Genomic DNA, 24,199 nt, shown 5'->3' on the forward strand with positions numbered 1-24,199 from the left:
CACGGAAGTGGTCGTCGTCGCGGCACCGGTGGGAGCTAGGCACGGGGCTCGGAGTGCGGCCGGCAGGCGGACGGACGGAGGCGGTCTCGCACCGGCGGCGACGGAGGGCTCAGGCGTCGTTGTTTGGGTGGGGGGCCGCTGAACTGACAAGCGGCATTTCAGCTCCTTTCACCCGCCAGTCGGAACCCCCGAGCCGGGGCCCGCTCAGCCGGCGTTACCATGACCAAGGCCGGTAGCAAGGGCGGGAACCTCCGCGACAAGCTGGACGGCAACGAACTGGACCTGAGCCTCAGCGACTTGAATGAAGTCCCGGTGAAGGAGCTGGTCAGTATCGTCCCGCGAGACCTAGGCGCCCACCTTCGCCTGGCGCTGGCGCCTGTGTGGGCCACCTACTTTCCGAAGCATCAGTTTCCTTTTCTTTAAAAAAAAAAAGCGGGGTGGTGGGACTAAGTCCTCTGGGAGGCCGCGTCCAGCCCAAGGTTCTTCCCGGGATGTACACGTGTCACTTTGGCGCAGTTCCAGAGCATAGGGAAGATCTGCTTCTCTGGCCCTAGACTTTTTACAGGCCAAGAAACGAATCTGCCACCTTTGGGGGACTTTCACAGCGCCCAGCTCCATGCCCGACCCAGAGTAGGAGCCCACGGAGCAGTTACTGGATGTATTCGAGAATGAATGAGTGACTCGTTCCGGGGGAGTAGGCCTCCTGGTAGACCTGGGTGTGGCCCAGAACCTGGCTCTTCTAGGAAGCTGGCAATTCCAGCTGGCTGCCCGAGCCCTGAGGCAGCCTACCTCGAAGAAACTAAAGTCTCCCCCCAGCTTGGCTGGTAAAGTCTCATCCCAATTCCGCTGAAACTGGCGGGAGTCTCCTTCGCCCCTCTCTCCCCCAACCTTTCTCCTGTAAACTGAGGCTTAGGGCTCCAGGAAGATTAGGCATCTAGTTTTGTCAACGTGGAACTAGTTCCCACATCCCTGCTTTTCTCACTCCGTTCCCCCTCCCACCCCCGCCAACGCCCTACTGGACTCACTTTGGGTGACCCGCACTTTGCTTTCTTACGTTGATAAATTACATTTGCCTTGGGCCCTGGGCCCAGTCTTTCTTCCACAGTGGACGGGTATGGCGATGCTTAGAACCGGGTTTCCAGCCCCTCCCAGCTCCATTGCTTAATAGCTGAGTGCCCTTGGCAAGCTAGTTAGCCTTTATGCTTAGATCTCCTCATTTATACAATGGTGATAATAGTTTCCATCTCATAAGCTTAATGCGAGGTTAAATACCATTGTAATGGAAAATGCTTGGAAGGTGCAAATACTGATACTCGTAGCTGGTATTGTGGTTTTTCCCACTGTAGTATTTAAAACTGTTTTAGGTGGTCAAACGTCACTTTACGACTTTGTGACAGAAAGTGCAGTTTGCCAGAGGATCCTTAACTGAATATTTGCCTTCTTTTCTACGCCAGGAAGATAGATGGCCAGCCTTATTTCAACCTGCCCTAGGACTGCTCTCTGAAACCATGTACTCCAGGCATCTGAACAGCCCAGCATTAACCTTAGAGAGAAAGTTTTGCTGAGCTTGTCCCGCCTGGACACCATGGGAAAATAGAGTGGGATGTGAGGGCCCTTTTTTTTTTTTTTTTTTTTTTCCAGACGGAGTTTCGCTCTTGTTGCCCAGGCTGGAGTGCAATGGCGCGATCTCGGCTCACTGAAACCTCCGCCTCCTGGGTTCAAGCGATTCTCCTGCCTCAGCCTCCCGAGTAGCTGGGATTACAGGCATGTGCCACCATGCCTGGCTAATTTTCTTTTTTTAGTAGAGACGGGATTTCTCCGTGTTGGTCAGGCTGGTTTTGAATTCCTGACCTCAGGTAATTTGCCCACCTCGGCTTCCCAAAGTGCTGGGATTACAGGCGTGAGCCAATGTGTCGGGCAGGGCCTTGTTTTTTCACTCTGTCATTCACTCTGCTACTTACTCGATCAGTCATGATTCAGGGAACATGTATGAATATTGAGTCCTTGTTCTGAGGAAGGGCCTGAACTGGGGAGTATGGAAATTGCAAAGCTTTATTAGACACTGTCCCTGCCCCAAAACCTAATAAGAGGGACACTGGGTAATATTTATTTTTAAAGTGCTAGGAATAATGTCTAAGAATCTAAATTTTGCTTTCCTTCCTTCCTTCCTTTTTTTTTTTTTTTTTTTTTTTTGGAGATGGGGTCTCACTGTGTTGCCCAGCCGGCCTCAAACTCCTGGGCTCAAGCGATCCTCCTCTCTCAGCTTTCTGAGTAGCTGAGACTGTGAGACTACAGATGTGAGTCCCTGTGCCTCGCCTAAGGTTTCCCTTCTTGGATGTTGTACAGCCACGTCCCTTCTGTTTGCATTCTTCCTTAGATCGTGGTTGACTGGCTCATTTTTCCTCTTATTCCCAGGAATGTTACTCTTTACTGCCATTTTAAAAAGGCCTTTCCTAATCATGGGAACTTTCTCTGGAAAATGCTTCATTAACAGATGTCACTGAATTGTTCCAGGTGTTGGTCTGACAGGTTTTTCTCATCCTCTTTTACCTAGGCTGCTCTTCCAAAGGCCACCATCCTGGATCTGTCTTGTAATAAACTGACTACTCTACCGGTAAGACTGGCATGCAGCCATGACTCCTTCTGGTGCCTCGGATGCATCTCCTTCCTGTTTCGGGGGTGGATGGGGGGCGGGAGGGTGTCATAAGGCATAATTTCAGGATAGGCCTACAGGCAGGCTATAGCTAAATCTGAGTGTGTAGGGGAGGCATAGTGGAGTGGGGTGGTTAGTCTCAGTGGGAAAGGAGTTGAGATGGAGGCCTTATTCTTCAGAACAGTGATAAAGTAAGGCCACAGAAAACTAGACTCAATAGGATGCTAAGTAACTGGGCCCATCTTTTTTCTACATTATTTTATTCCTCTGAAAAATAGTTTACCTCCCTACTGCATAGAGGATGCGGAGACCATTTTGTAAGTTGCTCTGCATTCCAGGGAGAAAGCTGTGAACAGCTTCCTTGTGCATCTTTTGGTGGGGAGCAAGAAAGAATGATTTTATGGGACTACCTTATCATTATTCTCCCAAAGGACTTGAATTACTTGAGATTTGCTCAATTTGGTCAGCACATTCAGTCTATAATCAAATCCTTTTGATTTTTCTTGCACAACATCTGCTAGTTCTCTTTCTGCTCCACTTGTGTAGACAGTGGATTCATTCAGCCCCTCAGCCTCTCCGACGTAGCAGTGCTCCTGCACGGTCAGGCCTAAGTGGGCTATTGTTGCCTCTTCCACCCATCACTCTAGCCGTGCCACTCCTTGCTGTACTCCAGAGTAACTTCCTATTTGGCCCTGGCTGTGGCTCAGGGATCAAGTTCAGAAGTTCGCAATGTCCTCATTGGATCATTAGTCCACTCACCTCTCAGTATACTCCTAGGCCTTGCTCATTGTCCATGGTACCTTCCCACAGCTCATCAAAAACTGTTTCTAACATTCAAAAAGCATCTGAGATCCCACTTCTTCCAGAAAGTATTTTGTGTTGAATAAAAGAAGAATATGTTGGGCGCTGTGGTTCATGCCTATAATCCTGGTAACTCAGGAGGCTGAGGTAGGAGAATCACTTAGCCCAGGAGTTTGAGACCAGCCTGGACAACATAGCAAGACCCCACCTCTAAAAAAATAAAAATAAAAGCAGGGTAGCAATTCCTTGCAGCCACACTTCTATTGTACACTTTGCCAGATGGTCATTCAGCCAAGTGCACTTTTGAATCTGAGCTTGTTCTGTTGTCTGTACTGACAACTTCCATTTCACTCTGCACTGCAGATCCACTGGCATTTCCAAGTCCCTAGAGAGCACGAATAGTGCCTCATTAGCTGAAGTTGTACCATCGCTTTCAGATGAGTGCTTAGCAAAGGTTTAATGTCAGGGGGATGTTTTGACCTGTGTTGAGAAAGAGCCAGGACTTGGGTAAGCTGGGCCCCAGCCTGTTCAGTTAGTTATTCACAGAATGTCCGTTGAGCATCTGTGTTAAGTACTGTGCTAGGCGCTGCAAATAACAAGAATCAGACTGAGGACTCCAGGAGTGCCTGATCTTTTTAAAATGCATGAGCACACTGTTTTGACAGATCCTATCAATGGTGAGCATAGGGTGCTGTGGAAGGACAGAATGGGTCCCACACCACTCCAGGAGCAGTGTGGAGGGTGGGCTGGAGCAAGAACTGAGGATGAAGAAATAGTGTTTTGTGCCTACTTTGTGCTAAGCCCTTTTCCATACACATCTTGGTAATTATCACCAGGAATGGCAGGTGTTCTCTGCATTTTCATTTGAGGAAGAACGGCTGCTAACAGTAGAACCAGGATCTTTGCAGGGGGTACCTCTGACTTGAGGGCTTCCAGACTGTTACACCAAAGTGTGTGAGCCCAAGGCTTAGATGAGGAGTGTCCGGTCTTGTGGCTTCCCTGGGCCACATTGGAAGAAGAAGAGTTATCTTGGGCTACACATAAAATACACTGATGAGCTGAATAAAGAAGAAAAAAAAACCTCGTAATGTTTTAAGAAAGGTTACAAATTTGTGTTGGGCCACATTTAAAGCTGTCGTGGCTTGTGTGTTGGACAAGCCTAGCTTAGTTTCTCTCTTTGGATCCTAGTCGGATTTCTGTGGCCTCACACACCTGGTGAAGCTAGACCTGAGTAAGAACAAGCTGCAGCAGCTGCCAGCAGACTTCGGCCGTCTGGTCAACCTCCAGCACCTGGATCTCCTCAACAACAGGCTGGTCACCTTGCCTGTCAGCTTTGCTCAGCTCAAGGTAACAATTCATGAACCAGTGTTTCATGGCCAGGTGTGGCAGAGAACTCAGGGACTCTGGAGCACAGCCCTGAGAAAGACTGACAGAAATACCCCCTTGTTGTCCTGCCTCAGATGGCGCTTCCTACAGGTGGAACACAGAGGGGCATTCTTCCTGCTCATTTTATTCCACCCTGAAGGTCTATGTATGTGAACTTGGGCTTAACAAGCCTCTTTGCCCATTGCCCATCTCTTTAGAACCTGAAGTGGTTGGACCTGAAGGATAACCCCCTGGATCCTGTCCTGGCCAAGGTGGCAGGTGACTGCTTGGATGAGAAGCAGTGTAAGCAGTGTGCAAACAAGGTAAGCAGCAAGCTCCCGGTGGCCCCTTATATACTCCCCTGGGATTTCTCCTCCTGTTTTTCCTTCCTAGGGCACCTGGAGCTTTGTGTGGAGTTAAGCATTCAGGTCCCAGTGAAATATGTCCACTATGAGCCTGTCAAGCAGAGACCTTTGTTTCTGCATTTACTTTATTTTTTTGTTTTTTATTTGTTTTGAGACGGAGTTGCTCTGTTGCCCAGGTTGAAGTGCAGTGGCACAATCTCAGCTCACTGCAGACTCCACCTCCCAGGTTCAAGCGATTCTCCTGCCTCAGCCTCCCGAGTAGCTGAGATTACAGACACCTGCTACCATGCCCAGTTAATTTTTGTATTTTTTAGTAGACATGGGGTTTCGCCATGTTGGCCAGGCTGGTCTCGAACTCCTGACCTCAAATGATCCGCCCACTTTGGCCTTCCAAAGTGCTGGGATTACAGGTGTGAGCCACCGTGCCCGGCCTGCATTTACTTCACAAGTCGCAGAACAAGACTTCTCTACTGCAGTACTTCCTCTCTTAAGAAGCCAGGAGCGGCCGGGCGCGGTGGCTCCAGCCTGTAATCCCAGCACTTTGGGAGGCCGAGATGGGCGGATCATGAGGTCAGGAGATCGAGACCATCCTGGCTAATACGGTGAAACCCCGTCTCTACTAAAAAATACAAAAAACTAGCCGGGCGAAGTGGCGGGTGTCTGTAGTCCCAGCTACTCGGGAGGCTGAGGCAGGAGAATGGCGTGAACCCGGGAGGCGGAGCTTGCAGTGAGCCGAGATCCGGCCACTGCACTCCAGCCTGGGCGACAGAGCGAGACTCCGTCTCAAAAAAAAAAAAAAAAAAAAAAAGAAGCCAGGAGCTTGCATGATGCAGCATGACACTGTGTGGACAGTTGTTTTAACAGTACCAGGGGGTTAGGGGCCATGGCCTTTCTGAGGCACAGTCGTAGGAATGTTGATAATAAAAGTGATGATAAAGATGTTACAGCTGTAAGTTTATAGCTGTAAGCAGACACGTCCTGGGCAGACCTGGTATTTGATTACAGTTGAGTCATCTGACATAGGAGTGAGGAACTGAAAGCAGCATGCAAGACAACCATTGTCTGTGGTCAGTAGCCTGGAAGGTGTCGTACCCTGCCTATTAAGAACAGCATTATACCTATCTTAATAACTCCAACTATAGTCACTTTTTCCCTCCAGCTTTGGAACAGATTGCTGCTGCTTCAGCTGAGCACCAAATGACTGACTTGGCTATGTTTAAGGTGCATGTTGAACAAAAAAGACCTAACTTCAATTACTAGATTTCATGGGTGAATGATGAGTCTCTGCTGTCTCAAGTAGAGAGTAAGAGAGTAAGATACTTCTTATCATTAGCTCAGGGCTTCTTATATAATCTCATCATCTGTATCATCACTTATTATAATAAATCAAGTACAAAGTTAACCAAGTAGCTAAGACAAGAGTTTTCCTTAGATGAGAACAGTGTAAATGATCAGTGAAATCCTCTTTTGAAAACTGGGTGCTGTAGGAGTGATGTCTGTTCTGAAAACTGACAGTAGCTACCATTGATTACTCTTTCCTTGTCCTGGATGCTTTCCATGCACCATCTCACAATCCTCAGAGCCCTGAGGAGTCAGCATTACTTTCATTTCTCTGACACAAGAAACCCTTAGCATATACATACCTTTCATTCATCCATCCATCCATCCATCCATTCAGTAGATGATATGTGGAACCATAGGAAATTGATGATATTCTACAGTTTTTGACATACAAAAATAATTTTTATTGAGTACAAAGGCCTTTTGTATTTGCATATGTCTTTCAGCCAAAGCTCCAGGCAACGTAGTGGATGTGGTAACTAAAGCCATGGTCTCTGGCACAGCTGTCCTGGAGCTGCAGCACACCTTTAGGCTTTGTAGGGAAATGGCCTGGGCTAGTCAGAATCAGGTCGCCTGTCTGCAGGAATTAGTTTAGGTCTTACTAGCTCTGTCCAGGTAAGACCTAAACCCTGGTGGGTATATGGGTTAGTCTTAATCAGCTTGGTACATATTAAAGCAACTTCTAAAAATGATTTGTTCAGTGTATTCATCAAGTGCTTACTGTATGCTGTGAACTAGGGTAGCTAGACAAAAATTTACCCTCCAGGAGTTCACAGACTCCAGACTATGAGAATCTGTCCCATTTCTGCATTGCCTGTGTTTTCAGATAATTAATTTTTTTTTTTTGAGATGGGGTCTTGCTCTGTCACCCAAGCTAGAGGGCAGTGGCACGCTTTCAGTTCACTGCAACCTACACCTCCCAGGTTCAAGCAGTTCTCCCACCTCACCTTCCTGAGTAGCTGGGATACCACCTCAGCTAATTTTTGCATTTTTAGTAGAGATAGGGTTTCACCATGTTGGTCAGACTGGTCTTGAACTCCTGATCTCAGGTGATCCACTCCCCTCACTCCTCTTCCTCAGCCAACACCCTGGACTCTCACTTTCCACACTCCCTGCATCATGGCAACGGGACCCATGACTTCTCCACTGCCTGAGTGCCCTGAGCCCTAACTCTGGGTCCAGACCTGATTTCTTTTCTTTCTTTTCTTTTTTTTTTTTTTCTTTTTTTTTTTGAGACAGAGTCTCGCTCTATCGCCCAGGCTGGAGTGCAGTGGCACAATCTCGGCTCACTGCAACCTCCACCTCCTAGGTTCAAGAGATTCTCCTGCCTCAGCCTCCTGAGTAGCTGGGATTACAGGCGCACACCACTACGCCCAGCTAATTTTTGTATTTTTTAGTAGAGATGGAGTTTCACCATATCGGTCAGGCTGGTCTTGAACTCCTGAGCTCCAGCGATCTGCCCACCTTGGCCTCCCAAAGTGCTGGGATTACAGGCGTGAGCTACCGTGCCTGGCCCAAACCAGGCTCTTTTTTTTTTTTTTTTTTTTTTTTTTTTTTTTTTTTGAGACGGAGTCTCGCTCTGTCGCCCAGGCTGGAGTGTAGTGGCCGGATCTCAGCTCACTGCAAGCTCCGCCTCCCGGGTTCGGGCCATTCTCCTGTCTCAGCCTCCTGAGTAGCTGGGACTACAGGCGCCCGCCACCTCGCCCGGCTAGTTTTTTGTATTTTTTTTTTTAGTAGAGACGGGGTTTCACCGTGTTAGCCAGGATGGTCTCGATCTCCTGACCTAGTGATCCACCCGTCTCGGCCTCCCAAAGTGCTGGGATTACAGGTTTGAGCCACCGCGCCCGGCCCAAACCAGGCTCTTGAAAGGAGATCCTTTTGCTGGTCTGCTCCTGAATACTTCTTATGATGGGTGTGTGCTTGTCTGGAGGTATGCCTGTCTGGAGTTTTCTAGAAATAAGAATTAAATATGAATATACATGTCTGTCTCATGGGCATGCATATTCAAATGTAATTGTTAAGTGCAGTAGTAAAACAAGACCCTTTTGCTAGTAGTTTGGGTTTTCTTCTTTTTTTCTTACGTGGTAAAAATAATAAGCAACAGTACTTATTGAGCACATATAATGTCAGAGATTATACAAGGCAGCCAATACAAGTTATATTATTTATTCTTCACAACACTCCATAGAGGTGTATCTTATCTCTGTTTTCTAGATCAGAAAATTGGCTCAGAAAAGTTAAGTCACTTGCCAAGGTTATACAATAAGGGGTAGTCAGGATTGCGTTGGGCTCCAAGCTTACACTCTGTCCCCTACAGCCGAAGAATACCAGCTTAAAAAAAATACAAACAGAAAAGGTCTTTACCTACCCCACACACCATAGCGAGAATCATTGCGATTGTGTGGTTAGAGGTCATCCATGAGCGAGTTGATAGGGATCTGGGGAGCTCAGAGTGCCGAGTACAAGTGTGCTGTGTGTAGGCTTCTCTCGGAGCTTTCCTGTGCATGTGGTGAAAGTGTGTGGGACAAGCTCTGCCCTAGGAATGCAGGGGACTGTGCTCAGGTCTTAGCTGTGCTGCTTTCTGGCCATTAGCAGTGGACAAATCATCCTTTGAGTCTTGGTTTTCTTCCTTTTGAAATGGGAATCAGCCATTCCTCATGTATGTATTGAATGCCTGCAATTAGCTAAACTCTGTGCTAAGCATGCCCTGTGGGATACCTACAGACCATACAGCGGTTCCTGCCATTAAGGAATCTGCCATCTTATGACCAAGCCAGATAGGTAGCAAGTGGTTACAGTGTCCTGTGTTGAATTCCACAGGAGTAGATGGAGTGGGACTTAAGGTAGCCAAAGCAGGGGCAGTCAGGAAGGCGTGTTGGAGGAAATGCTGCCCCCAAGTTGTTGTTGAGGGTCATATGGAATCATGCATGTGAGAGTGAGTGTAAATGGCAGAACTTTTTACAGATTCAAGTTGGCATTGTCTTTCACTTTTTTCTGGCAGTTTTAATGACCTGGACTCATATCACTCTTCTCCAACTAAGGTTGGCACAGTAATTTTAGGATACAAAGATACAATTAACTCCATTAGTTTGGTGGTGGTGGTGGTGATTGTTTTGAGATAGGGTCTCACTCTTCACCCAGGCTGGAGTGCCATGGCGTGACCACAGCTCACTGCAGCCTTGACCTTTTGGGTTCAAGTGATCCTCTCTCCTCGGCCTCCTAAGTAGCTGAGACTACAGGCATGTGCCACTGCGCCTGGCAAATTTTTTACATTTTTCTGTAGAGACAGGGTCTCATTATGTTGCCGAGGCTTGTCTTGAACTCCTGGGCTCAAGCAATCCTTCCACCTCGGCTTCCCAAAGTGTTGGAGTTACAGGTGTGAGCCACCACATTCAGCCTAACTCTTTTAGTTCTACATTGCTATCATGATAATCTGGGTGCCTGAAAACAGTCTGTTTTGAGACTTCCCTGAGCAAACGTGACTGTGAAGAGCACTACTTTTCCTCCTTTCCCTTTGCAGGTGTTACAGCACATGAAGGCCGTGCAGGCGGATCAGGAGCGGGAGAGGCAGCGGCGGCTGGAAGTAGAACGTGGTAGGTGGCTGTCCCTCTTGTAGTTGTCTTTCAGGTCCTCATCCCAGCCAGTGGATTCTCATGCTTCAGGAGCTGGGATCCAGTAGAATAGTCATGAAGAGCAGTAATTGGGTGGTGGGGGGACAGTATTGTGGTGGATGGTATCATCTTCATCTGATGAATCTCTCTTCAGTCCTGGCTTCTCTGCTGAGCTCTAGAGGCAGTCAACTGCTTATATTTCATCTCTGCTTGGAGGGTTAATAGGCACTCATATGAAGTGTGGCTAAAAGAGATTCCTGATGGCCCTTCAGTCCCTCCTAGTGTTCCCTATAATAGGAAATCACTTTCCCTGTAGTTATTCAAGCCTGAAATAGGAAAGATGTTAATGACTCCTTTTTTTCTGTAATTCCCACATCCAGTCTGTCAGCAAGTCCTATGTGGGACTGTTTCTCCAGCTTCGGTGCCATCTCTGTAACCAGCCACCATTCTGGGACCACCACAATGCCTTCCAGCATATCTCCATGATGCTGCCATCTCCTTAAACTCAGTCTCTTCACAAGAGTCCGGGAGATCTTTTTAAAACATAAATAATTATGCTGCTGCTCGCTTAAAACCCTCTGATGGCATCCCACTGAACTTAGAATGAAATTCAAACTCATTGACAAGGAAGGCCAGCAAAACCCACCTTGGCTCAAGCTTGCTTGCCTGCTTTCCACCGGCCTTGTTGCACACACAAATGAGACTGTGCCATTAATTTGAGCTTGAATACACCAACTGCAGTCTCACTCAGGGGCTTTGCTGGGTTTCCTTTTCCCTTAGTCTCTATGTGCTGGCTTCATAATCCCACATCTCTGCTCAAATGTTGCCTTAGGTTAACTGTAACCCTTTTAGAACCACCAGACTAGAGTAGCCATTCTACCTTCACTTTGTCATACCCTGTGCTAGTTTCTTCTCTTTTTTTTTTAATTATTTTTTGAGATGGAGTCTCACTCTGTTGCCCAGGCTGGAGTGCGGTGGCACGATCTCGGCTCACTGCAACCTCTGCCTCCTGGCTTCAAGCCATTCTCCTGCCTCAGCCTCCTGAGTAGCTGGGACTACAGGTGCCCCTCTGCTAGTTTCTTTAGGGCACAGATCACTGTCCTCTTTATGTTCACCTGTTTATTGTCTCCTTTAGAAAGTAAATGATATAGGCACTGGAACGTGGCCTGTTTTCTTCATTGCTGCATCTCAAGCACTTAGAATAACCCCTGGCACATAGTAGGTGACTGGCTGGCTGATTTCTGAGCCCCTCGCTGGAGGACTCCTGTGGTTCAAGAAAGGATATGTACAGTAGTGATTACAGGCAGTCCCTGAGAGCACCATGCCAAGTTACAGCCATCCCTTATTACGCATGGCCACTGTGGCAAGGCAGGCCCATGTTTACTCTGAGCCCTGCTGCCTTCACCTCTCAGTGGCCCGTGTTCCCTAGAGGCTGGGTGGAGTGTGTTCTTGGCATTCTGGTGCCCAGCTGGAACTTGGAGCTTGTTTCTACATGGAGAAGCAGTGGAAAGCTACAGTATTTACAGTAGTACTATTCAGTTACATTATGGCTAACATGGGCTTTTAAGCCCTAAAAGGATATTTAACCATCATTTGTGGCATTCTGGCTTTGGAAAAATGTATTTCAGCCTTCCAAATAACTAATTTGGAAATGCATTTTTAGAACCCAATAATTTGGAGGTTGTAATTTGGAAGTGTGTAAACATGCTTGAACTGTTGAGTAAATCTGAATGTGTTCCTGTGTTCAGTTCTCAGATTCATGAGTTCAAGTCTAGAGGCTACTCTGACAAACTATTAGGCTTATTTGTTTTTTAAGACTAGTCAAGTGCAGGCTGGTCCTAGTGCAGTGGTGTTTACAACTAACTGATCACAACCAGTTAGAGATTTCTTTCTTCCTTCTCCACTCCCACTTCTTCACTTGACTAGCCTTTAAAAAAAAAAAAAAACAGAAAGCAGTCAGTGCAATAGTAAGAAGGTAGGTTCACTTTTTAAGAACAACATTGCCATTGTTACTTTTTTTATTTTCTTTGAGGCATGGTCTCACTGTGTCACCCAGGCTGGAGTACAGTGGCACGATCACGGTTCACTGCAACCTCTACCCCCTGAGCTCAATCAATCCTCCCACCTCAGCCTCCCAGGTAGCTGGGACTACAGGCTTGTGCCAGCACACCCAGCTAATTTTTTCTTTTTTCTTTTGTAGAGACAGTCTTGCTATGTTGCCCAGGCTGGTCTCGAACTCCTGGCCTCAAGTGATACTCCCAGCTTCACCTCCCAAAGTGCTAGGGTTATAGGCATGAGCTACTGTTCCTGGCCTCATTGTTTCTAACCCCAAACTTGAGTGCTCATTTTCTGTTCTCACTTGTCCCCCCATGCCACATTCATTTCTGAAGCTTGGGAAGATGGGAGTCCCATAGAAAACTGCCATGGCTTTTTCTCTGCATGGCTGAGTGCTAGAAGGCTATCAGTTGCTATGCCTTCTGAGTTAGTACCTAATTCTAGAGGAGCACCACTTATCCCTCACACTTTGCTTAGGTCCTCCTTGTTATTTTACCCTAATTTCTCTGCTGCTTGAGGAGAGGAACCTCGTAATCAGAATCCATTCAGCAAACCCTGAGAGCAGCTGCTTTTGGGGAGGGCTACTTCCAGGAGCAGAAAGATGACTGTTTCCTTTGAATATTTCTTATGTGAACCATGGCACCAGGGTAAAGGTGGCAGAATCTGTACTTTTAATCACTTGGGAAAGCAAACTGCTGGAGTGTTTGAGAGAGAAAAGTGAAATTTTGGTATATTTTGTTGTAGAGGCGGAGAAGAAGCGTGAGGCCAAGCAGCGAGCTAAGGAAGCTCAGGAGCGGGAACTGCGGAAGCGGGAGAAGGCGGAAGAGAAGGAGCGCCGGAGAAAGGAGTATGATGCCCTTAAAGCAGCCAAGCGGGAGCAGGAGAAGAAACCTAAGAAGGAAGCAAATCAGGCCCCGAGTAAGTTTTCTGCCTGTTGTGAGGTTCCAGCAGGGGTACAGTGGAGACACTCATGTTTCTAGGCATAGATGACTGGGTGAGCAGGCCTGCACACCTTAGTCAGATACATTACTCTCTAAAGCTTGGGAGTGGATGAGAGGTTTGGTGCCAGGGAATGGGGGGCTCTCCTAGGGAGCTAGTGCCCAGCTTGCTTGTTTCTCCAGTGCCCACATACTTCTGTGCGGGTGTTTTGATCAGATATGTCTTGGAGCATTCCCGGAACAGAGTCTCACCTTTTTTTAGAGGTGAGGTTCTAAAATCATTAAGAAATGCAAAAATCACACACGGTCAAGTTTACTTTTTTTTTTTTCGAGACAAGAGTTTCACTCTTGTTGCCCAGGCTGGAGTGCAATGGCATGATCTCGGCTCACTGCAACCTCCGCCTCCCAGGTTCAAGAGATTCTCCTGCCTCAGCCTCCCAAGTAGCTGGGATTATAGGCGTGCACCACCACACCTGGCTAATTTTGTATTTTTAGTAGCGATGGGGTTTCTCCATGTTGGTCAGGCTGGTCTCAAACTCCCAACCTCAGGCGGCCTCCCCAAGTGCTGGGATTACAGGTGTGAACCACTGTGCCCAGCAAGTTTACTCTTAAAAGTGCCTTACAGTCAGGTTCTGTGGCTCAGGCCTTTAATCCCAGTGCTTTGGGAGGCTAAGGTGAGATCACTTGAGCCCAGGAGTTTGAGACCAGCCTGGGCAACACAGAGAGACTCTGTCTCTACATAAATTTAAAAATTAGCCAAGTGTAGTGGCACACACCTGTGGTCCCAGCTACTTGGGAGGCTGAAGCAGGAGGATCATTCAAGACCAGCCTGGGCGACAGTGAGACCCCTCTCTGCTTGAACACGAGAGGTGTCATTTTCCCTGCATTCAGGGAGGCATATTGTATAGAAAACACATCTTTGTGTTTTACCTGAATATGTCTGGTTGAATTTCGTTAGTGATGTGGCTCCATATGCTGCAGAGGATCAGATACCTTCTGGGTGAAAAGGGACCCCTGAGGGAGAGGCAGGTGAGGGAAGGAGCTCTGTACAGAGAGTGGAGGCCTGTGGCCCTACCCCTACTCACCCTTGTCTTGAACAGCACAGGACCACAGGCCTCCACCCTCCTGATCTCACTGGTTTTTAATTTCCTTGTTGAAAACGAAGATCATACAGGGTAGTAATAAGGATTAAATGAGGAAGCAGGGTCATGCAGTTCCTGGCATTGTGGATGCTCAGTCAAGTTTTTTAAAATTTTGTCTAAAAATCTCAAAACCAATTTTTTCTAATTAAAAATGTAATATATGTTCATTGCAAAGAATTGAGAAAAGATATCTATCTATCTAGATACATATATCAGAAAATGGCAACCACCTGTACTCCCCCATTCCTAGCAATCATCACTGCTTACAATATGGTGTATTACCTTTTGGGCTTTCTTTTATATATACATTATATCATAATGACAATAATGATAAATCCTGACCCTGCTTCCCCAAGTGGACAGTACTCTGTCAGCGCTGGGTGCCTTCTGATAAGCCCCTCCCTCTGCGATCCCAAGAGGTGTGGATCACCATGTTACCAAGGAGAACTTAGGACCCTGAGGGCTGTGAGCTACACGAGACACACAGAATGAGTCCCAGTTTCAAATCCACCCCCTCAAGATCCAAGGGAAAAGGTGTTTCTGTTTCGGTCTCTGGAGACATTTTTTGTCTTCAAGTCCTGGAGAGTTTTTGCTTGAGGAAGGGATGTAGGTAGATCTGTACGGAGGAGACTAGCAGAGATTGGTATAGAGTGGGTCTCCTCTGACTGAACTTGTTTTGTCTACTGTTACTGTTCCTCCAGAATCTAAGTCCGGCTCCCGTCCCCGCAAGCCACCACCCCGGAAGCACACTCGTTCCTGGGCTGTGCTGAAGCTGCTGCTGCTGCTGCTGCTATTTGGTGTGGCGGGAGGGCTGGTTGCTTGTCGGGTGACAGAGCTACAGCAGCAGCCCCTCTGCACCAGCGTGAACACCATCTATGACAATGCAGTCCAGGGTCTACGCCGCCATGAGATCCTCCAGTGGGTCCTCCAGACCGACTCTCAGCAGTGAGCTTGTCCCCAGCACCTGCTGCCTCCCAGCCTTGGAGTTTGGATTCCTATGGAATTGGGTTCTGCTGGACACAACCTCTTTTTAGCATCAGACCTACCTGCCATCATCAAATGGCTGCAGATTGGGTACATGAGACCTCCTCTTTGTAGGACTTCTTCGTTCCTTAGTCAGGGTTCCCTGGTGGAATGAGGAGAAATGGGAGGTGGCGGCGGGGGGAGCAGTTACCTGCATGCCTAAAGGAGTAGGCTTGGGGGTGGGGAGAGAGAAAACATAGCCTTTTCTAGTTGTTATACAAAGCTATGTAAAGGCAAGGCTCGTTTCTACTAAATGGTCAGCTGTCACTACATTTATACTTTTGTATGCCACAAACCCTTTCTTTCATGCCTCCCTGGGGAATCAGGGCAGATCAGGAGGAAGTTTCTGGGGACTAAAACACCACACTCAGTAAATCCAGTCTAAATTAGGGGGTAGGGGTATGTCTGTTTTCTTCAGGACCTCAGAGATATAAGCATTTTAGCAGCCACACAAAATCTGTGGCTATGAAAGGGACTTCATGACCATCCAGTCCAATATAACACTTGCAGACAGAGAAACAGGGCTTCCATGACTTGCCTAGTCTCCCAGCTAGTTTGAGGCAAAACTGGATTCCCACTCTGGTATTCTTTTTTCCCTTTACATCATTTTCCCTCCTTTATAATGTCCTGAGAGACTAGAACTCACACCAGAATTGATTCCTCAGGCGAAGCATAGAATCTTTCATGGTAGACAGATTTCATGACTCAGAGATAGAAATCTCTTGCTATCATCAGGTCATGGCAGCTCCTGTGGAGTCCTGCCCAACTTATGTGGCTTCCATAAAATGGCAACAGTCCAGGCTCCTTGCCTCAATTTTAGAGCATTAATTCCCTAATTGCCAGTAAGCAAGGAGGTGGATCTCTGCAAACCTACACTGTCTATGACAGCTCTAGTTGTATTTGGTGTGACTAAATACCTCAAAGGCAACCTGCTTTTGCAGGTTTTGAAGTGTCAGCTTCATAAGACACTGAGGTTTAGAATTGTTTGATTCTAGACCATAACTGAAGGGAATAAATGGAAACAGGAAATGAAGGGAAACAAGTAGCATCATGGAGCTGAAAAGTGGTGCATCACCCAATGACTAGCACAAACAAGGATCGCGCTGTCCATTCTCTTGTCTGCTAGAGTAAGCATTTTCTTGCCTCCTTTGCTTCATCTTTTCACAACAGCTGGATAGAGGGATCAGAAATGACTGTGTCATGGTGCTCATTCACTGCAGACTCCCAGTTGCAAGCTCCTTGGCTCCCCCCGGAGGGAGCAAGAATCTGTCATAATTCAGAGACAGAGGGCCTTTTAGCCCTAATGACCTTTTGCATGGGACTGCCACTCATGACTGTCCTGATATTGGAAGAAAGGACTTTGTTAATCTTCTCCCCCATAGCTCTGCTGCGTAGGTCTACACCTTACTCAGACTCACTACACATTCCTCTAGTCTTCCTCCAAGCTCCAGAGCCATTGGTACAAATGCTTTATTGAAACTAAATACATAATACATACAGTGAGATGAAGACAATATAGAAGTCTGCATAGTCATCATAATCCCGTTCCTTGGCCGGTTGAGGCAGCTCAGTGGCTGAGCCCAGTCAAGCCAACCCACAGCTTCATTCACGACTTCCAAGATTTGATGCTAATTCTTTTGGATTTCTACAGTTATTAAATACGTGTCTGAGTGGACTGTCTTTGTTCCTTTGTGTTTTGAGGGTTGGCTGGGTAGGAGTGGGGGTGGTTTGTGACAGTGAATTTTTGCCAGGAGAGGAACATTAAATGCCAAAGGTAGGTGGCAGTATTTCAGTCTCTGCCCCAGCTGACAGGCAGACCTTCACAAATAACAAGACCCAGGAAAGACTGGGCCTCACCTAGGCTTGTATTTCAGGAGGTGCTGCCAGTCTCTTCATTGCAGTCAGGCTCTGAGGTTGGGAAGGTGGAAGTTTCCAGCTTTTCATCCCATCCCTGAGGGCTAGAATCAGTCAGCACTATCTAAAGAGAGATGTGGCTGTAAAGTGGTCATCTGAAGGTAGATACGCCTCGATAGCTCTGGTCCAACGCGGCGAGAAGTGGATGTCACACCTTCCCCACGGCGCACCTGTATGTCTGCGAGCAAATTCTGGCGTTCTTGCTCCGAAAAACACTGCCGATAAGCCTGGAAGTGGTACATGACCTCTTAATTTGGTACCATCCACAGTGATCCCTTCTCCATGAGCATAGAGGGTTCTATGCTTGGCTTGGGGCATGAGAACCTGTCCTCCCTCCCTGGGTCAGCATTAGCAACTCTGATCTTAGCAGACCTGCAATGCTGACCTGTGAGGCCTTTGTGGGCCCTCAACAGTTGTCCATGGAAATCCGGAGGCTCACTGAATGCGCAGGCAATGGGCAGTGACCCCTGAGCCCTGGAGTGGCATACCTGTACCAGGAGCTGTGGGGAGGGATAGGCATCCACAACTGCACTGGCCGTTTCCAGGCTGACTCGGTTCAGCTGCTGAATCTGTCTCCTCCAGACCAGTGCGAGACCCCTGCCAGCACGGTCCACCTTCACCCCTCCAGCCCAGTCACTCTCCACACAGAAGGAGAAGGTAGTTTCATCTCGGAGTTTCCTGCAACAGCATAGTTGGAGAGCTGCAAGTTGCTCATTACTCTCTTACACCTGTTCTCTCAAGTGGCAACTGAAAAACCCACCCACTGACGTTGGAAGAGGTGGGCACCATGTTACATCTGGCCTTTTTGTGCCTTTGACAATTTGCTCACTTTGTTCCCAGGTATAGTGCCAGTTGCTAATTAATTTAAAAACTACGTCTAGTCCATTTTGGTAGAAGAAAAGGTACCAGATTCTTCAATATTTGGAAATCTGGAGTCTATTTCTGGTTCTTCTCACTGCTAGGACCTTAGACAAGTCAATCTCTTCAGGCCTCCATCCCCTCAAGTATAAAATAAGGGACTTGGACTGGATTGTCTCTGAGGTCATTTACTTATTTTAAATTCTGACAATGAACACTCCTTGAACTAAGGCTAAAAATTTCCTTTCTGAGTGCTTATTACATTGTGATCTGACCTGTAATGAATCCTGGTAACTTGGCCTATGGTAACCTGGCCTATGATGTCAGCCTGTAGAACACATACTTACACATAAGCGAAAGCAGAATATTTGAAAAGGGGCTAGGCTTGAGGACTCTTCCCAAGAATCCCCAGCATGAGGTCAGCTCCTTCTGCCTCCAGCTTGAGAGACAATGGGCTGACTGCAGAGATGAGGGGAAAGGGACATTTGCTTTGACTGCAAGAGCCATGGTAAAGGACAAGGCCCAGCGAGGAGGCTGGACTTGCTGGGGTTACTCACTTGAAGGGCGTCTCAGCCACAGCCTTTGTGAATGCACATGTGAAGTCAGCCAGTTCTTTCCAGCTCTGCACAATTTGAGCCTGGGCTTCTGTGTGTAGCTGCAGATCCACCAATGCCTAGAAACCCAAAAGCAACGATGGACGGGAGGGGTAGAGAGAGACTAGCTGCAAGTCACTGTCCACTAAAGCCACACCACAGCCCCTTGGCTCCCTGTTTGGCACCTTCTCTCTTTCTCAGTGCCAAGAGAGAAAGCAGTATGCAGCAGGCATTTTATTCTTTATCAATAGGAAGTCTCAGGTGACCAGTGAGTACCCAGCCCGATTCAGGCAACAGGACGTTCTTACCTCTTCAGCGTCTACCCTGGATACCATGGACCCTATGCTGGCCTCTGGTTGTTTCTGTTGCTTCTCCTTGGTCTGTTTATTTGTTCCCTGTTTCCCTCTGCTTGGAGGATTCCGAGTGCTGGTGCAGGGGAGGAAATCAAAGGACAGCAGCTCCAGGCTGAAGTCAGGCAGAAGATGCGGAAGAAGACTGGACCAGAGCATCCCCCCGGGCTTGTTAGAGACAGACTACCTTGCAGAGTGACCTACATCTGCGAAGAATAAACTCACCCCTCTTGGCCCAAGAGCTGCCCCTTTTAACATGAAATCACCAGGGCAAATCCAAACCTGAAGCATTTCTCCTGATCCACAATCACCAGTGACAGAGCTTTCCCTGCTGTCCTTGCTGTGATGTCAGTTACAAAGCCCTGAAACGTTTCCTTCCCTTTCATAGTGCTGTCCAGGCTTCCCTGCATGAAGGGGCAGAAACTGCATTAATACTTGCTTCCTAGTAAGAGTCAGCCCTCTGTTCCATGTCCTCCCACCCTCTGGCTTGGCCCACCTGCTTTCCATTGTAGATCATGGACACAAATGTCTCTGCCCGGAGCAGCACCAGGACTGTTGGCTCCTCTACCCAGTCCTCTCCGTCCTGCCAAAGTACCCGGAACACAGCCCAGGGAAGGAGGTCAGCAGGTAATGAGCACCTGTGAGAGTGGCCCAGGTCTTCTGGGTGAATGAACTAACTCCCACCCCTTATGCATTATCCCTCTGGAATGAAGTCACTGTGGCAAGAAACAGTGTTGCTATCCCTCCCAGCCCTCAATTGTTCAGTCTTGGTGCCCTGCATCTCAGAGACAGTGAATAAGAATAGAACATAGCAGCCGGGCGTGGTGGCTCACGCCTGTAATCCCAGCACTTTGGGAGGCCGAGGTGGGCGGATCATGAGGTCAGGAGTTCGAGACCAGCCTGACCAACACGGTGAAATCCCATCTCTACTAAAAATACAAAGATTAGCTGGGTGTGGTGGCACATGCCTATAATCCCAGCTATTCGGGAGGCTGAGGCAGGAGAATTGCTTGAAACTGGGAGGCGGAGGTTGCAGTGAGCCGAGATCACACTATTGCACTCCAACCTGGCAACAGAGCTAGACTCCGTCTTAAAAAAAAAAAAAAAAAAAAACACAGCAGGCCAGGCACAGTGGTTCACACCTGTAATCCCAGCACTTTGGGAGGGCTAGGTGGGCGGATCACCTGAGGTCAGGAGTTTGAGACCAGCTTGGCCAACATGGTGAAACCCTGTCTCTACTAAAAATACAAAAAATTTAGCTAGGCGTGGTGGTGCATGCCTGTAATCTCAGGTACTCGGGAGGCTGAGGCAGGAGAATCACTTGAACCCAGATGGTGGAGGTTGCAGTGAGCCGAGACCACGCCATTACACCCTAGCCTGGGCAGCAGGGTGAAACTCTGTCTCAAAAAAAAAAAAAAAAAAAAAAAAAAAAAAAGGAGAAAGGAACATAGCAAGTTGAAAGGGGCTGGGGCCAATTTGTTCTGTTCATTTTGAATAGGGGAATGGAGGAAAGGGAAACTCTTCCAAAGGATTTAGTACAAGTAAATGACTCTGGCTTTGAAGGCAGATGCTGTGAGCTGAGTGGCCCTTACAAACATGTAAGTTCTTTTGTGACAAAGACAAGAATCACAAGGGAAACTTCAGTCTATGAGAGCACCTCCTGTTTGTCACAGGTAGGGCATAATCAAAGTCAAGAATGCCTCAAGGCCAACAATCCTCCAGCAGTACAGTATTATGGAGTAATTGGGGAGCAGGACTTTTATAGAAAGTTTTCTGATTGGGTCCCTATAAGCAAAGCAAGACCTATAGGTCGGGGGTTCTCATTCCCGTTGTGATCCTCAATAAGGCTTTTAACTTTTCTGGGCCCCAGTTTCCCCACCTGTGATGTGGGGAGAAGTCCTACCCTATAGGATGACTGACAGAAACACAAGAGAGAATGTGGGAGTGCCTTGAGAGGGTAAGCTGCTCTATGAATATAAAGGCTTACTAATACCCCCAGAGTAAAACGTGTGGGGAACTGTCCTGTGTTACTGAGAAAGTTATCAGATCCAAAAAAGAAATCAAAGAGAAGAAAAAATACTTTTTTTTTTCTTTTTTCATACAAGATGCTTCTGGTGAGATAAAGAATCTTAGTGCCAGACAAGGTGGCTCACACTTGTAATCACAGCATTTTGAGAGGCCAAGGCAGGCAGATTGCTTGAGCTCAGGAGTTCAAGACCAGCCTGGGTAACATGGCAAAACCGCGTCTCTACCAAATATACAAGCTCCACACTACGATCTCTACAAAAAACACAGGGCCCACGTCTTCTGGCTCCCAGCTGGGTGTCACCAGCGGGGAACCCGAGGAGAGGACTAGTGGGAAGGAGGAAAGTGAAGTCGGTATTTTTCCCCTGGCTCCCTCCCAGCGGGGTCACCTAGGGTTTGCCGTCCCCCTCTATGGCAGCTCATAGCTTCGCTCAAGGTGATCCTCTCTCCATGTCTCTCTCCTGGATTCTGTTAACCACTCCTTCCCCTCATCCCTTCAGACATAGGGATGGTAACAGCTATGCCAATGGTTCTCAACCGGGGGTGATTTTCCCCCACAAATGACATCTGGCAATGTCTGCAGACATTTTTTATTGTCATGACTGAGAGGGGTACATTAGTAGATAGCGGCCAGGAATGCTGCTAAACATTTTGCACATCACAGGACAGCTCCCAAAACAAAGAATTCTCCAATCTAAAATGTCAATAATTCTGAGGTTGAAAAACCGTAAGTTGTGCTGTTATTACTGTGAGGTACCATGCTGTCACTAGTAGTTTCCTTGTACCCTGCCCATGCCTTGGCAAACAGTCCCTTTATTCAATCTTCCTTCAATTACCCTGAGTTGAATGTGCCATCTCTCTTCCTGCTGGGGCCCTGACTGCTAAGTATCCTTTAAAATAAAAACATATTTATCCTGTAACTGCAAGGGGAGGAGGAGGAAATGTCAGCCAGAAAATCCCTACCTCAGACGGCCCAGCCTTTCTCCTCCAAGTGACACTGCAAGGCACGGCCTGCACCTCAATCACACAGCGGCACTGCATGGACTGCAGTGCTCCCAGGAGCTGGCCCCCACCTTCCATCTGTAAAAGCACTGCAACAGATAGAAAAGGGACTGTCAGTGGGTGGTCCAGAAAGCAGATAACTCAGCACAGGACAAAGATACATGTGAGGACCTGGATCCAGCACCACAATGACGTGTTTTAAGCATTCCTCTGGCCTCTGGGCTTTCATCCTGGTAACCTGTGCTGCATTCTTTCTTTCCTGTCGTCTCAGGGTGCTTTCCTTCTGCCTTGCTTGTCTCTGCTGCCGGCATCCCTGTGAGCCTCTTCCCTGGACCTTCTGACTCTGCTTGGTTTTCTTCTGTGGTGGGAGGATATCAGAATTTGCTTTGGTTACTACCAAGCTGCTGCTCTGGCCAGGGCAGGTAGAGGGGTAGGCTGGAAGCTGACGGCATGGATCTAAGATCAGGTCCTTGTTATCTGCTGCACTCCTCTCTGGGGTATCATGGAGAGGAACTTCAGGGATCTTTGGAAAGGGCTGCTTTTTCCAGTCACATGATACACCTTCATTATTTTGATGATCCAAAACACTTTTAATTGGGGAGCTAGAGTCCTCAGGGCTCCGTTGCTTGTAGGTCAGAAACTTACATGTAAGCCTTTGAGCCAGAGGAATAAATTCTTCTTCGTCTTCACTTTCACTGCTTAGCAACCTGACTGGCTGCGTTTGTGTGACAGTTTCAGCTGTGTCTGACACAGGTGGTGAAAGTAACCCTGGTGTTGGAGGACAGGAGGCTTCAGAATCTGAGATGTCAACCACTACAATCTTCTCCTCCCTCTCAGGCTGTCTCCTCTTTGTTGAAGATGGTTCCTTCTTCAGAAAGGCAAATGTTGGCAACTCCTCAGAGTCACTATCACCAGAATCTCGTGAGGGTGATGACTTCCTTAGAGCCATCAGTATGTGCTATCAAATAATTCCCTAAAAGGAAAAGAGACATACGACACAGACTAGAGCATTCAATTCAGTCCACCAGTTGTGTTCCATAGCCAGGCTTTATGACGTAAATATAAGATACAGAGAATACAGAAACAGAGAAATATGACATGGTCCCAACACATTCAGTCTGGAACTCTAACTCTTGGTAATCTAACAGGAATCTTCCTCAAATTCTTTCCAGGTCAAGTTGAGGTATAAACAAAGTAGAGTTACCATTACAAAATTTTAATGGGGGGAGGTGGTAACAAGATTTAACACCTCCACCCCCTTGTTGATCTTCACATTTGAAATGGAGATGTCAAAAGTTATTCTTTTTTGAGATGGAGTCTCGCTCTGGCACTCAGGTTGGAGTGCAGTGGCACAATCTTGGCTCATTGCAACCTCACTCCCAGGTTCAAGCGATTCTCCTGCCTCAGCCTAGCTGGGATTACAGGCGCCCACCATCACGCCTGGCTAATTTTTGTATTTTTAGTAGAGACGGGTTTTCATTATGCTGGCCAGGCTAGTCTTGAACTCCTGAACTCAAGTAATCTGCCCGCCTTGGCCTCCCAAAGTGCTGAGATTACAGGCATGAACCACCACAGCTGGTCAAAAACTGTTCTTTTTAAAAATTGAGACATAGGCTGGGCATGGTAGCTCATGCCTATAATCCCAGCACTTTGGGAGGCCAAAGCAGAAGGATCACTTGAGTCCAGGAGTTCAAGAACAGCCTGGGCAACATAGTGAGAACTCGTCTCTACAAAAAAATACAAACATTAGCTGGGTATGGTAGCTCACACCTGTAGTCCCAGATACTGAGGAGGCTGAGGTAGGAGGATCGCTTGCGCCTGGGAGGTCAAGGCTGCAATGAGCTGTGATTGTACCACTGCACTCCAGCCTGGGTGACAGAGTGAGACCCTGCTTTAAAGAAAAATAAAAATAAAAATAGAGATATAATTTGCACAGCACAATATCCTTTTAAAAGTGTACATTCAGTAGTTTTTTAGTATATTCACAATGTTGTGCAACCATCATCACTATTTTCATCACCTCAAAAAGAATTCCTGCAGCCATTAAGCAGTCACTATCCATTCCCTCCCTCTCCCCAGCTCCTGGCAACCATACATCTGTCTCTATGCATTTGCCTATTCTGGATATTTCATATAAATAGAATCATACAATATGTGGCCTTT

The 24,199-nt window shown here is 47.5% G+C and overlaps 2 protein-coding genes across 4 annotated transcripts in view; one reads left to right on the forward strand and one right to left on the reverse strand.

The window, feature by feature from the left end:
• On the forward strand, window positions 1-16,969 carry LOC105472375 (leucine rich repeat containing 59). Its single transcript, XM_011725549.3, has 7 exons — window positions 1-324; window positions 2,555-2,614; window positions 4,643-4,801; window positions 5,038-5,142; window positions 10,046-10,118; window positions 12,936-13,109; window positions 14,973-16,969. Exons 1-7 carry the CDS (start codon window positions 220-222, stop codon window positions 15,218-15,220), a joined length of 924 nt encoding a protein of 307 aa, XP_011723851.1. The 5' UTR covers window positions 1-219; the 3' UTR covers window positions 15,221-16,969.
• The window catches only part of LOC105472376 (essential meiotic structure-specific endonuclease 1), an 8,326-nt gene continuing 851 nt past the window's right edge, over window positions 16,725-24,199 (reverse strand). Inside the window, exons 2-9 of one of the 3 annotated variants that reach the window (XM_011725551.2) lie at window positions 22,208-23,009; window positions 21,998-22,125; window positions 19,506-19,592; window positions 19,292-19,413; window positions 18,968-19,124; window positions 18,624-18,739; window positions 17,697-17,886; window positions 16,725-17,435 (exon numbers count right to left, since the gene is read on the reverse strand). In XM_011725551.2, coding sequence (XP_011723853.2) covers window positions 17,259-17,435; window positions 17,697-17,886; window positions 18,624-18,739; window positions 18,968-19,124; window positions 19,292-19,413; window positions 19,506-19,592; window positions 21,998-22,125; window positions 22,208-22,985 — 1,755 coding nt within the window. In that variant the 5' untranslated portion in view covers window positions 22,986-23,009 and the 3' untranslated portion in view covers window positions 16,725-17,258. Of the gene's footprint in view, window positions 17,436-17,696; window positions 17,887-18,623; window positions 18,740-18,967; window positions 19,155-19,291; window positions 19,414-19,505; window positions 19,593-21,997; window positions 22,126-22,207; window positions 23,010-24,199 lie in introns of all 3 variants that reach the window. The other 2 variants (XM_011725550.3, XM_011725552.2) reach the window with 2 other exon arrangements.

The sequence above is a fragment of the Macaca nemestrina genome, chromosome 17, assembly GCF_043159975.1.
Source record: "Macaca nemestrina isolate mMacNem1 chromosome 17, mMacNem.hap1, whole genome shotgun sequence".
NCBI lineage: Eukaryota > Metazoa > Chordata > Mammalia > Primates > Cercopithecidae > Macaca > Macaca nemestrina.